Raw genomic sequence first — 14,423 nt, forward strand, 5'->3', positions numbered from 1 at the left:
AAATTAGAAAATTGTCTTCCCTGTAAAGTTTAACTAAGTCAGTAGCCACGCCCAAGTGAATAGACATTGGTTGGAAATGATGAACCAACCCCTTTTCTACATTTCTATAAAAGCCCCTGTGACCAAAAGTCTCTGTTGAAAAGGGCTAATTTCAACTACGCAGGCCAGGACACGTGAGAGCTTGCTACAGGTATGAACTCTGAACTATTGATGACCTAAATAAGTGCATACTAAACTAGCATATAACAGACTGCAGCTGAACATATGCGCAAATCTAGTATGAGTTACACTGACCGACGAGGACAAATCTCCGGAGTGAGATGAACCTCTCAGACCACGTGAACCTCTCACACGACGACCCGGGTGATTCCACAAAGAACATGGCGACATAGACTGGGCAAACCAGCGTCTCACATCACCAACTCAACTATCGAAGCCAGTGTCACGTAAATACAATGCATTACTTTTCCGAATGAATGATCGTTAGTGGCATATGTATAGCTTCCCAGGTCCGATAGAGACCCATGTTCCTTAGCCTTCCTTCCAAACCCCCCTTCTCTTCTCTCTGAATTGACCTTGTTATGACTACACTGTTTTGTCTTGTTTAGTCCACTAGGGATGGTGTTTTACTGTATAATGTGATTATGTATTGTATATTCTGTAATTGTTAATTAGTTAGTAAGTAAATAATTGAGCCAATTGGTGTATGGATAATTTATAGTAAAGGCTGGGTTCGTGCAGATAGCCAAGAATTTTACGACATTTGGAATGAGACTGACGTGATGTAAAGAATAATTCATTAATAGAAGACTAATTGAACAGATATTAAAATATCTGATGAGTTTTATTCAGAAAATTATAACTTTGTAATCTGAACATTTTCCGTGGTGCCCTGACTTCCTAGTTATTTAAATGTACATGATTAGTTTAATCACGTAATAGTAATTACAGAGAATTGATTTGATAAAATAACAGTCTTCACATTTAATGACAAGCCAGAGACACGACACCACACACCCACATGTATTCCCACACACACATACACACACACATAGCCTATTGTAAGGGATGCATGGTGTTCTGTATAATATAAATACATTTTATATAATATAATATACATTTCTCTAAGTTTCACCATCATTGTAAAGCCCTACTTATTTTGTTGCTTTGGCAAAGTCATTTCTGAAAATGATTATTTATTTCATTAGAGATTCATTTACATCAACCCTTTAGGTCAATCCTGTTACGCGAACTGAGCCCTCATTTTAATATGGTGAAACTATTCCTTTTTAAATACTTTTTTCAGAAGAAGCATTGAATATCTACACTCTAACAAAAAAAGGGTTCCAAAATGGTTCTCCGGCTGTCCCCATAGGAGAACCCTTTTTCGTTCCAGGTAGAACCCTTTTTTCGTTTCAGGTAGAACCCTCTTGGGTACACAATACCCCATAATGACAAGGTGAAAACATGTTTTCTGACATTTTTACAAATTCAATGAAAATTAAATACAGAAATATCTAATTTACATAAGTATTCACACTCCTGACTCAATATATGTTAGAATCATGTTTGGCAGTGATTACAGCTGTGAGTCTTTCTGGGTAAGTTTTTAAGGTGCCCTCCTTTGCGATGCATTGGAAAACCTCCCTGGTCTTTGTGGTTGAATCTGTGTTTGAAATTCACAGCTTGACTGAGAGAAATTACGAATAATTGGGTAACACTTGACACCCAATGGTCCTAACCATGACATAATATGTCATAACAGCTGACAAAACGTGTCATAACCTGTTATAACCCACAAAACCTATCACACAAGGCAAAACATTCCATTACACCATAGCCTACGTGTCAACAGTACACTTATGTTATTCATATATTTTTTAAATGTACCATATTAAATTATCATTGTAATTGTGCACACACTGATGTCAGACATGCACCTTCCCCAATGCTCTGTGTGTTGATGACTGGGATGAATGCAGAAGCAGATTTCAGGAACAGGACAATTCACCCTCTATTTATAAGTGCATGTACATGATAGGCCTTTCTGGCTTATATGATTATATGGTCATAATTATTATAATTTTTCATGCATGATTGTATGTGTCCCATCATATTCATTGGCCCTCATCACAATATTACAAATATTCAATCACACTGTTGCATGCTTGTATCGGATGAAAATCCACTCCAACTTGTTGAGGATGACAAAATTAGGGTATGAGCAATTCTAACCTAATTAATCTGGCTTCATAATGACATGTTTAAGAGGCTAGAACCATGAGCTGATCCTTGCAATCATAGTCTAGTAATAAATAGTTAAGTCAGTTTAAAGCAGAGGTATCCGTGTGTGTATCTAAAAGAATACAATGTGTGTAATTCATTTTTGCCAATAAGCCACATCAACAGTCAATAAGTATCGCTCTGAAATATGAGGACTGCAGTCATGTATCAATTTAAAATGAATCAACATGTATTACAATAAATCCAATAAGATGCAATTATCTAAAAGAAGAAACCGTATAAGTCATCTAGGTAAAAGGTCAAAAAGTCTAAGATAACAACAATACTGCATGAATAGCCATACGCAGGTATAGCTAGGAGCTTGGAAAATACAATAATTACATTTGAACATGGCAAAACATTCTCCTTTAAACCATCCCGGACGAAACTCAAATGACAATATCCTCAACATTTAATTAGCATCACTCTGATGACCGAAACAAAAGAAGGAAAACATCGCAACTCTCTTCTAACCAAATCACCTTGCAATATTATGGGAACAACCAGCCATCAGACCGGCGACCAGATTAGGACAACGTCTCTGAAAAGGAAAAACCATAAAACATGCAATAGGCCTACAGAGAGTCATATCAACATGTTCAGCTCTTTATATTAACTTTAGAAAGAAATCAGACATAAAAATACATTGAGAACGTCAAATTTCATGCCTCAAGGGCACTAGGAACTTTATACAGTAGTCTTAGGTCACCCATATCCTTAACTTTTACTTTGTAAGAGTCATAAGTTTCTCTAATGTCTGTAGGTTCACCGCCCAGTGAAGTATGTGCTGTGTAGGGATGTGTGAGTGCCTATCTGATCTTTCCTAATGGTTCTCTTCAGGTGGTGCCAGAACCATCGCTGGGCAGCTGGACTGGCATCCGCGGGCCACTCCAGAACACTGCGCCTGCAGAGCCGCCTGCGCAGGTGGAGGATGCGTGAGTGTTGCAAGACCTGGGGCTGCAGTAGCAGCAGCACCATGGAGTCCACCCCCTCCTCCACCAGCCGCTGCTGCACCAGCAGGGCAGCCATTTTGACTACACCACGCAACAGGAAGCCGTCCGTCAGCACAAACACTGTCTTCCTGCTCTGCCGCACGCTATTGGACAGGTTGTCCATGACAGGCATACCCAGTGTCCAATCACGCTCCTCCAGGCAGAGGGATCGTGCCCTCTCTCCACGCTCCTCTAGCTCGACCCTTAGATGGTTTAATACCCAATCAGAAGCCAGCGGGTCTGCGGTGTCATACATGACAAAGGCGTCGTAGATAAAGTCTGTGGGCACTAAGCGACGGTGATGCTTCATCTTGGCCCCACAGTAGTCAAGAATATAGGAGAGATCCCAGTAGAACAGGTGTGCTGTGAGAGATACCAACAGAGTGAGAATGATGAGAAATGACGTGATGATGCAGAAGGTCATTGCGTTTTCAGCGTTCACACACTCCTCTATGTCATAGCTCAACACAGACTTGCCCCACCTCTCCACGGGCATGTCGCATGTCACCTCAGTGGCCAGCAGAGGGAGCTCCACCTCATTGATCCTCATCCACAGATGGAAGTCCAACAGTTCACAGGTGCAGTGGAGCGGGTTGCCCTGTAGGGACAGCTGCTGGAGGTAGTTCTCTGCTCCAGACTCAAACGTGGTCTGGTTGATGAGCTCCAACAGGTTGAAGCTGAGGTCCAGCACATACAGGCTCCTGGCGCCCCTGAGGAAACCAGGCGCTAGCTGAGAAATCCTGTTATGGCTCAGGTCCAGAAACTTTAGTGAACTGGTTAAAGCACAGGCCACCTGCTCCAGTTTGTTCTTACTCAAGTCCAGCTCCTCCAGATGCGGTAGTTGTGTGAGCCTCTCCCAGTCAAAGACCTTCAGTCGGTTTTTTCTCAGAGACAGGCGTCTCAGGGTCTTGGGGAAGTGTTTGTAGACCTCAGGCGGTACACGGTGGAGCTTGTTGTATGACAGATCCAGGGAAGTCAGGTTTTGGAGCGCTCTGAAAAGTTCATAGTTCTGGCATATTTTCCACATGATGTCTAGGCGGTTGCCTTGAAAGTCCAACTCCTGTAGGGAGCTGCTTGAGATGTTGTTATGAGTGAGGGTGCTGATCTCGTTCCAGCTCAGGTTCAAAACCTTCAGAGAGCTCAGGTTTTCCATGAATGCTAAGCTGTGGTTTAGCCCTGCCACCACAAAGTAATGATTATTATGACTCAGGTCCAACACCTCCAGTTCTGTTAGCTCACTGAATGCATGCTCATAGTGCAGGTAGATCTTATTCCGGGATAGATCCAAGTACTTAAGTTTGGGGAAATGTACAAACTCACTACCGTTGAACATGTCTCCAATGGAGTTAGATGACAGGTTGAGACAAGCTGTGTTGTCCAGGCCTTGCAGCATATCAGGGTTTATGTGGAAGATGTTGTTTCTGCTAAGGTCAAGCACTGGACCGTACGCAATACACTTTGGCTTAATGTTAGGCAGATGTTGACGATAGAGTCGATCCTTGTGTACGTAAGGCCCAAACCTGTCTCTTTTCAGCTCATAGCCAAAGCTACACCCACACGTTGACAAAACATCTTCTTTCTTAGACAGGAAAGCAAATTTGTTCTCAGAGAGGCCAACACTGGACAAGTTGTGGAACATGCCAAACAATGAGAGGTTTGTCTGATAGATAAAGTTAGTTCCTAGATTGAGCACTGACAGGTGAGATAAATTGTAAAGTGGGTTCAAGTCATTTTTGTGAAGAGTTGAAAAAACATAGTTTTCTAGGTGTAATGTCTTCAGAGATGTCAGGTTGGAAAAGTTCCTAGAGAGCTTCAAGTTGTGGGAATATGAAGATTGTCCAGGGTGATTGTAAGACAAGTCCATCACCTCTACGCCGGGTAACACAGAGAGGAAGTCCCCATTGGCTATCTCACCAGCTAGACGGTTGAATGAAAGGTACAGGTAGCGCAATTTGGTGAGGTTCTCAAACCAGGAGGACTGTAGGTGATCTAGAGAGTTTCCGGATAGTCTCAGCTCCTGCAGCTTGGATAGCTTCCTGAAGGCATATGGGTGTATCTGTAGTGCCCCATTGGGTGTATTACAGGGCGAGCAGAAAAACAGGGTGTTAGAACACACAGGGCAGTTACCTGACAGGCCCAGAAGCCTCAGGCTAGTGAGGCCACTAAGATCATGCTGGTGAATGTGGGTGATAGTGTTCTGTTTGAGTTTTAGCTGCTGGAGGGATGGGGGGAGGAACTGGGGGACACCTATCAATCTGTTGTTTGACAGCGATAAACTAGCAAGGTTGGTGAGGTGGGAAAAAGTTCTGTTTTCGATGACTAGTCCATTACAGACACTCTCGTAGTCGCAATTTCCAATTAAGTGGATTGTTTCTAAGAGTCTGACATGCATGAAGTCGTTTGGCCTGATGGTTTTGATGCAGTTGAACTTCAGGCTCAAAAACCGCAGCTTGGACGGAAGGGCACTTGGCACGGCAGAAAGACCATTACTATCGAGGAGCAGTTCCTTGAGCTGATCCAGCATGGAGAATGTTTGGTTCTCTATTGTCAGAGGATGTTTCTGGGGGTGGAAGTTATTGCTAAGGTCTAGTCGAGTCAGGTTTCGGAGGTTCCTGAACGAGGTGCCGTAGAGTTTCTTGATCCTGTTGGAGGAAAGGTCGAGCCGTGTGGCATTCCGGCTGATATCCTGGGGTACCTGGAGTAGCTTCCTGTCCGAGCAGTCAAAGGACTCTGATTGGTTGAGAGAGATGACATCGCAGGGTAGTTTCCTCTGAGCCCAGGTCCTCCCAGAGCAGGAGAGGGAGAGACACAGCAACACCAGGATGAACAGCAGTCTCTGAAAGGCAGGGGAAAGAGGAAACCTGTGGGAAGAGGATATCATATGAATATTGATTGAAAATACCTGATTCCAAAAGTAGTCTCAGTTCTCTGCAAGAGGGGAGTGAGAGGTAAGACAAAATGATATATAAGATGACAATGGCACAGATAGTATTGCTATATTCGTTGAGTACTTCAGCTTAGGTTAGCAACTTTTTTGTAAATTGGATTGTGAGTAGGCTACAGTGCAGGCTGCTGAAGGGAGGACAGCTCATAATAATGGCTGGAGTTGAGTATAATGGCTAGAATTGAGTGAATTGAATGGTATCAAACACATTAAAACCATGTGTTGATGCCAATCCATTTACTCCATTCCAGACGTTATTATGAGTCGTCATCTCCTCAGCAGCCTCCACTGGTAGGCTACCTGATGTCTCTCTCTGCGGCTTACTGAGAGGGGGAGATGAACAATGGAACATTTGTATCATTAATTGTATAGTGCTTTGTATGTATGTAACATGTTGAAACCGTTGACGTGTTGAACGATAGTGTGCTTTTGGTATAAAAGCTGTGTGTTATCGCTCATTTAGGGGATACCTTTGCTATTGTTCAGGCTGGCGTGCCCTGGGAGGACGAGGACATAAACGTAATCCAAATTCTACGGGAACATAATTGCTGTCTGCTTTCATTCTCCCTTGGCTCGCCTTCCTTATTATCTGATGGGTATATATTTATTGTGTGTTGGCCGGAGATAATCAGAACTTAAATATATTGTGATACATGAAGTGATAATTGAGTATTTGTGCTGATGACGAAACTGAGATTATTCAACTATTTTGTGCTTCTGGTCAGCAGTGAACGTTTGAAACACTAGCCGCTGAAGATTGTGTCAATGATGAACATACAAACACTTTTCCTGAAAATGAAATGTATTTTGTATCTGATATCTGGCTGGTCATTCCCATATTCCACTTCCTGACGCAAAGAACCTGTGTGTTATTAGTCCCGAGGACTTCTGCTCTCGTAAAAAATATATATATATATATAAATAAAATCAAGTTTGTGTAGTAGCCCTACAGTGAGGGGAAACATTTATCATTATCTTACTTCTGCTTTCCTGAACATAATCTTTTAAGGTAGCTTTTAGTTCAAGATTTAACTAATTGAATTTGCCATATATATTTTACTTATTAATTTATACATCTGTAAATAATGCATAGATATGCTTAAAAAGTTTAAGTATATACAAAAACAATACTGTGAAGTGCCCTATAAGGAAATATTGAACTTGATGGTTCATGTGTACCATGTCATAGGGAGAGCATTTGGGCTGTCCATCCATTGTTGAATGATGTTGGGGATTATCAACACAATATTTCAGTTTTCCTCATATCCTAAGCCCATCGTAGGAATGTACTGGTCATAGGGAACCATAAAACTCTTCAATTAAATTAAAGGTACTTTTAAAAGTGAGCCAAAATATAAAGATTCTCTCATTTAGACATCCAATTAATTTCTGATACACAAATGTCTTGGTACTTACCAGTGTTCCTTCATTGTGCTCCCAGAGAGATGTCAGACAGTAGGCGTGGATGAACCAACTCTTTTTTTGTGTACATCACACAGGAAGTCATCTGGAGCCTTGCTGGTTGAACTTCCACATCGAGAGTGTATTCTGAGTATTTTGTATGAGTATTCTGAATGCTCTATGAATTCTGACCTTTTTACATAGATGTTGTAACTTCCTCTAAGTGCATGGTTTGTGGGTTCTGGGGTCAAGGTTGTGCAAAGCATCCCATCAGGCCCCAGCCACACAGAAATGGATGACATGCTCAAGGAATGCACTACGAATCTGTTTAATCCATCAAAATGTTAACTCTCTGTTGTCCGTCAACGTATGACCCCATAGAAAAACCATTGTCTCTATCCGTTTTTCTCGGTGTGCCCGGGACCTCTCTGTACAATGTACTCCCACCCCCTTTAGAACTATCTTTGTTCCTCTATTTAGAAAAGCGGAATGATCCTTGGATGATCTCACCCCAACCCAACCCCGTGATTGTGCATGTAATTTGTCCACCTCAGAGGAAAAAGAGGCTACAGATTTTCTCTATAGTAAGAACAGTTTTAGAATTGTGATAGGTGCCTTTCTTTGGTTTGAAATATGTAGCTTGCTTTTTGAGGTTGATGGAGAGTGATTAGGGGTTGGAACTAAAGCCTACCCTGTAACTCCTCTGGACCAGGGTTGTAGACCACAATACATGGCTCCAGGTTTGGGTAGGTTACGTTCTAAGTGTTAGTTACTAGTTACCATTGAAATTGTAATCAGTAACGTAACTTTTAGAAAACCACAACTCAGTAACATAATCTGATTACTTTCGGTTACTTTTGGATTGCTTTCCCTTTAAAACATATTAAAAGACAAAAGGATCCATCAAACTAATTCGGTGTGCCGTAGTGGTCTCTGACTTTTAGTCAGACTCTCAGGTGGAACAAACTTGAGCCTTTTTTCAAGGCTGATTTGAATGTCAGTGAGAACAGAATGGTGTCAATGTATTTTTCTCACAAACAACCTTTCTGAAAAATAATTGTAAAAGTAATTTCGTTTTTTAAAATGATGTTTAATCTGATTACACCATCCAACTCAATGCTTACTTGCAGGTTCCTTCTCGACAATGCAACACCAATAAGACATAAAAGATAATACAGTACAAACATAAAGTAAATGGCTCAGTAGCACCTTTTTTCCTAAGGGTGTACTATCTTGAACCTAAAAGGGTTCTTCAAAGATGCGCGGACCTTCTTTTTTGATATTTTTAGTGGTATTGTTAACAAACACGCCCCCATAAACTAAATGAGAATTAAAAACAGGTTCAGCCCCTGGTTCGAACGTGATCTTGCAGAGTTACTCCACCTCAAGAATTGCGTTTGGCGAAAGGCTCGACACACGCATACTCAGGCTGACTGGCTATCGTTCAGGTAAATGAGAAATAAGTGCACTCAGGCTCTCCGGAAGGCCAAAGTTAGTTACTTTAAGGAGCAGTTCTCTCTCTGTGGGTCTAACCCCAAGAAGTTCTGGAAAACGGTTAAAGACCTGGAGAATAAACCCTCCTCCTCACAGCTGCCCATGTCCCTTAATGTTGATGATGTGGTTGTTACTGACAAGGAGCACATGGATGATCTCTTTAATCACCACCTCATTAAGTCAGGATTCCTATTTGACTCAGCCATGCCTCCTTGCCCGTTCAGCGTTTCCTCACCTCCCACCCCTTCTAATGTGACTATCCCCAATGCTTCTCCCTCTTTTCCCCCTGCATCATTACCCTTTCTTCTTTAAGGTTGCTGCTCCTATCATCACCAAGCCTACCTCCAACCATTTTAACCTGTCTCTCCTTTCTGGGGAGGTTCCCATTGCGTGGAAGGCAGCCACAGTTGGTTCTTTATTTAGAGGGGGAGATCAAGCTGATCCTAAATGTTATAGGCCTATTTCTATTTTGCCCTGTTTATCAAAAGTGTTGGAAAAACTTGTCAATAATCAACTGACTGGCTTTATTGATGTCTATAGTATTGTCTTGGGTATGCAACCTGGTTTTCGCTCAGGTTATGACTGTGTCACTGCAACCTTAAAGGTCCTCAATGATGTCACCATTGCCCTTGATTCTAAGCAATATTGTGCTGCTATTTTTATTGACTTGGCCAAAGCTTTTGATACGGTAGACCGTTCCATTCTTATGCGATGGCTAAGGAGTATTGGTGTCTCTGAGGGGTCTTTGGTCTGGTTTGCTAACTACCTCTCTCAAAGAGTGTAGTGTATAAAGTCTGAAAATCTGCTGTCTCAGCCACTGCCTGTCACCAAGGGAGTACCCCCAAGGCTCCATCCTAGACCCCACACTCTTCTCAATTTGCATCAACAACATAGCTAAGGCAGTAGGAAGCTCTCTCATCCATTTAAATGCAGATGATACAGTCTTATATCAGCTGGCCCCTCCCCGGATTTTGTGTTAAATGATCTACAACAAAGCTTTCTTAATGTCCAACAAGCTTTCTCTACCCCTAACCTTGTTTTGAACATCTCCAAAACAAAGGTCATATGGTTTGGTAAGAAGAATGTCCCTCCTCCCACAGGTGTTATTACCTCCTCTGGGGGTTTAGAGCTGGAGGTAGTCACCTCATACAAGTACTTTGGAGTACGGCTAGACGGTACACTGTCCTTCTCTCAGCACATATCGAAGCTGCAGGCTAAAGTTACATCTAGACATGGTTTCCTCTATCGTAATCGCTCCTCTTTCACCCCAGCTGCCAAACTAACCCTGATTCAGATGACCATCCTAACCATGCTAGATTACGGAGACATAATTTATAGATCGGCAGGTAAGGGTGCTCTCGAGCGGCTAGATGTTCTTTACCATTCTGCCATCAGATTTGCCACCAATGCTCCTTATAGGACACATCACTGCACTCTATACTCCTCTGTAAACTGGTCATCTCTGTATACCCGTCGCAAGACCCACTGGTTGATGCTTATTTATCTTAGGCCTCACTCCCCCCTACCTGAGATATCTATTGCACCCCTCGTCCTCCACATACAACACCCGTTCTGCCAGTCACATTCTGTTAAAGGTCCCCAAAGCACACACATCCCTGGGTCGCTCCTCTTTTCAGTTCACTGCAGCTAGCGACTGGAACGAGCTGCAACAAACACTCAAACTGGACAGTTTTATCTCAATCTCTTCATTCAAAGACTCAATCATTGAAACTCTTACTGACAGTTGTGGCTGCTTTTGATGATGTATTGTTGCGGCGTAGTGTATTACTGATGGTAGGCTTTGTTACTTTGGTCCCAGCTCTCTGCAGGTCATTCACTAGGTCCCCCCGTGTGGTTCTGGGATTTTGGTTCTTGTGATCATTTTGACCCCACGGGGTGAGATCTTGCGTGGAGCCCCAGATCGAGGGAGATTATCAGTGGTCTTGTATGTCTTCCATTTCCTAATAATTGCTCCCACATTTGATTTCTTCAAACCAAGCTGCTTACCTATTGCAGATTCAGTCTTCCCAGCCTGGTGCAGGTCTACAATTTTGTTTCTGGTGTCCTTTGACAGCTCTTTGGTCTTGGCCATAGTGGAGTTTGGAGTGTGACTGTTTGAGGTTGTGGACAGGGGTCTTTTATACTGATAACAAGTTCAAACAGGTGCCATTAATACAGGTAGCGAGTGGAGGACAGAGGAGCCTCTTAAAGAAGAAGTTACAGGTCTGTGAGAGCCAGAAATCTTGCTTGTTTGTAGGTGACCAAATACTTATTTTCCACCATAATTTGAAAATAAATTCATAAAAAATCCTACAATGTGATTTTCAGGATTTTTTTTCTCATTTTGTCTGTCATAGTTGAAGTGTACCTATGATGAAAATTACAGGCCTCTCTCATCTTTTTAAGTGGGAGAACTTGCACAATTGGTGGCTGACTAATTACTTTTTTGCCCCACTGTATATAAGTAAGTTGAAAACATTGTATGTTAAAAGCACTATGTGTGTGTGTATACTTCCACAGCCTTTTTTGGGGGGGAGGGTATAAGATGTCCAAATAAAAATGTCTAGTTGAATGAACATATGAGACAATTTGATCAAGCATATCAATTTAAGTTGACTGAATTCTTGCCGGTCTTTTGTTATGTTGGAGCTAAATTTGACCAACTAATAATGTTAAAGTCCCAGTGCAGTCAAAAATGTGATTTTCAGGTTCACGAAAAAGTTGAGTCAACTAAAAAAAGTCTGTGGAACCACTATGTTTTGGTATTGGTTTCATTAGTCCACTGTTGATACAGTCCCAGAATGTTTTGCATGTCAGCAGTCAAGTTGTCAAGATATTGGGCTTTTAAGAAGAGTGTCTCTAGGCACATCATCATGATGACCAACCAATTCTTTATTTTTTATTTTTTATTTAACCTTTATTTAACCAGGTAGGCTAGTTGAGAAGAAGTTCTCATTTACAACTGCGACCTGGCCAAGATAAAGCAAAGCAGAGTGACACAAACAACAACACAGAGTTACACATGGAATAAACCAACATACAGTCAATAATACAATAGAAAAAGTCTGTATACAGTGTGTGCAAATGAGGTAGGATAAGGGAGGTAAGGCAATGAAAAGGGTCACGAAAAGTTGAGTCAATGACAGCGGTCAAACCAAGATGAACCAACCAATGACAGGGGTCAAACCAAGATGAACCAACCAATGACAGGGGTCAAACCAAGATGAACCAACCAATGACAGGGGTCAAACCAGGAGCCAATCAAACAACAAGAGAAGCCATGTGTGCGTGTGCGCGTGTGCGGGTTTTCTGGATAGCTCCTGGGCTGCATTGGTCTCCGAACCCTCCCTCTGCCTACACAGATAGAGACAGCCATGCCTTGGCATGTAGCCTAAATATCATCCCCCCAAGACATGCTATCCTCACACCATTACAACAACGCTGGAGGTTAACATTTATTGGGAGGGTATGATATTTGTGCGTCTGTTACTTTGTCACTAATAATTATTCACGATTTATTCAGGACTATCCGTAATCAGGGTAGCATCCACATATTATATTCTTATTTACAATAAAACTGACTCCAAAATGACACAATACATTATTTGCAATTATTTTTTATTGGGCAAAAAATTATCTGAAACACAACCAAAACAAACAGCGAATGCATCTGACAAATTTGTAGAGTCACAAGCTTGACGTAGCCATTGCATGTTAAGAATATGGGACCAAATATTACACTTTTGAGTTTAACTACCTTAATAAACATATAAGTGAATTTGTCCCAATACTTTTGGTCCCCTAAAATGGGGGTGACTATGTACAAAACGTGCTGTAATGTCTAAACGGTTCACCCGATATGGATGAAAATACCCTCAAATTAAAGCTGAGAGTCTGCACTTTAACATTGTATCATTTCAAATCCAAAAGTGTTGGAGTACAGCGCCAAGACAAAAACAAAGAATGTGTCACTGTCCCAATACTTTTGGAGCTGACTGTATTTCTGAAATGGATACAGTCGATTTGGCCACATAAACACAACCAAACTTGACAAATCAAGCTGACTGTCACGCACAAGGCAAAGGAAATAGAAAATAGTGCCAAATAGTCTGGCTGTGATTGTTACTCTGTGCATTCTAAGAACACTCTTTTTTCCAGAGCTTTTCCAAAACAAAGGAGACTTTTTTATCATGCACTTCTACGACTCCCCCACACAACAAAACACATACATTCTCCTCTTATTTACACAATCACTATGTATTAAACTGTCTGATCTAGGACCTGCCCTTTGGGCACCAATTCTCACAGTTAACTCTCAGTATACACTTCTACTACCCCTCCCATAACCCAGGCATTGTGTTCCTCTTCTTTAATGAAATATCATCTGTCTTTTCACTGTGTTAAGACTGTACTGTAACCTGTAGTTAACATTGTCTGGTCAGGCTGCTGGTATAGCCTACAGCTGTCATAGCTGGAAAACACACATGCATGCACACTCTCTCACACACGCACACACATGCACACACAAATAGGTGAATCATATGACCATTAAGTCAAAGGTAACTTCCTCTGATGATACTGGTGCTATTTTACATCAGCATATTATTATCCATTGATGAGGAGTATTACAGCTATGACATGTAGCATATCTATAATATGTCGGAACGGGGTGTTACAACCCTTTACTAACCTAGTCTACATGATGTCTACAGGCTACATGCTGCAAAGACATCTACTCCATCGGGGATAATAACGATAGACTACTATAGTGTAGTCTAGTCTCTCTCTATTTCATTGCTCCCATTTCTTACATGCAGATCAGTTTTATTCAGCTGTGGCTGTGTCTCCCCTTCATCGGTGTCACTACCGTCTAGCTGCAAGGTTCCGCAACCAGCCTCTCCAGGCACACCAACCCCAGCGAAGAGCTCTTATGGTGGGACTGTACCAACGTGGGCTTCAGGCTGCCCGAACCGCCGTCGACTCTCTGTGTGTCGGGCTGATTCATGTTTTAGCCGTCCTGTATGTGGCATAGAGGTCTGGAGCTGTGGTCCTCTTTGCCACAGGGGAGAAGCTCCTGCAAGTCCAAGATGAGGAGGTCGGGCTGTGAGGAGGAGATCATCGGGCCCAAGGGGTGCTTTTTCTTCTTCCGAAACATCAACACCGATTCCTCTCCTTTTTCTCGTCTGGGTTTTTAGCGCTGAGTTGAGGGCTTAGGATGGGTTTGGCTTCCGCTTGAAATTGTTTCCACGACGTGGAGCCTTCATCGTTGTTCTTTTCTCTTCTCTCCATTCCCCACCCCCCCTGCTCTC

General features: G+C 42.1%; 1 protein-coding gene across 1 annotated transcript; it reads right to left on the reverse strand.

The window, feature by feature from the left end:
- Positions 1-2,451: 2,451 nt before the first annotated feature.
- On the reverse strand, positions 2,452-7,740 carry LOC112220235 (toll-like receptor 8). The gene is made up of 2 exons (XM_024381966.2): positions 7,636-7,740; positions 2,452-6,136 (listed from the first exon to the last, which is right to left on the reverse strand). Exons 1-2 carry the CDS (start codon positions 7,647-7,649, stop codon positions 3,049-3,051), a joined length of 3,102 nt encoding a protein of 1,033 aa, XP_024237734.1. The 5' UTR covers positions 7,650-7,740; the 3' UTR covers positions 2,452-3,048.
- Positions 7,741-14,423: the final 6,683 nt, after the last annotated feature.

This window comes from Oncorhynchus tshawytscha, linkage group LG20, assembly GCF_018296145.1.
Source record: "Oncorhynchus tshawytscha isolate Ot180627B linkage group LG20, Otsh_v2.0, whole genome shotgun sequence".
NCBI lineage: Eukaryota > Metazoa > Chordata > Actinopteri > Salmoniformes > Salmonidae > Oncorhynchus > Oncorhynchus tshawytscha.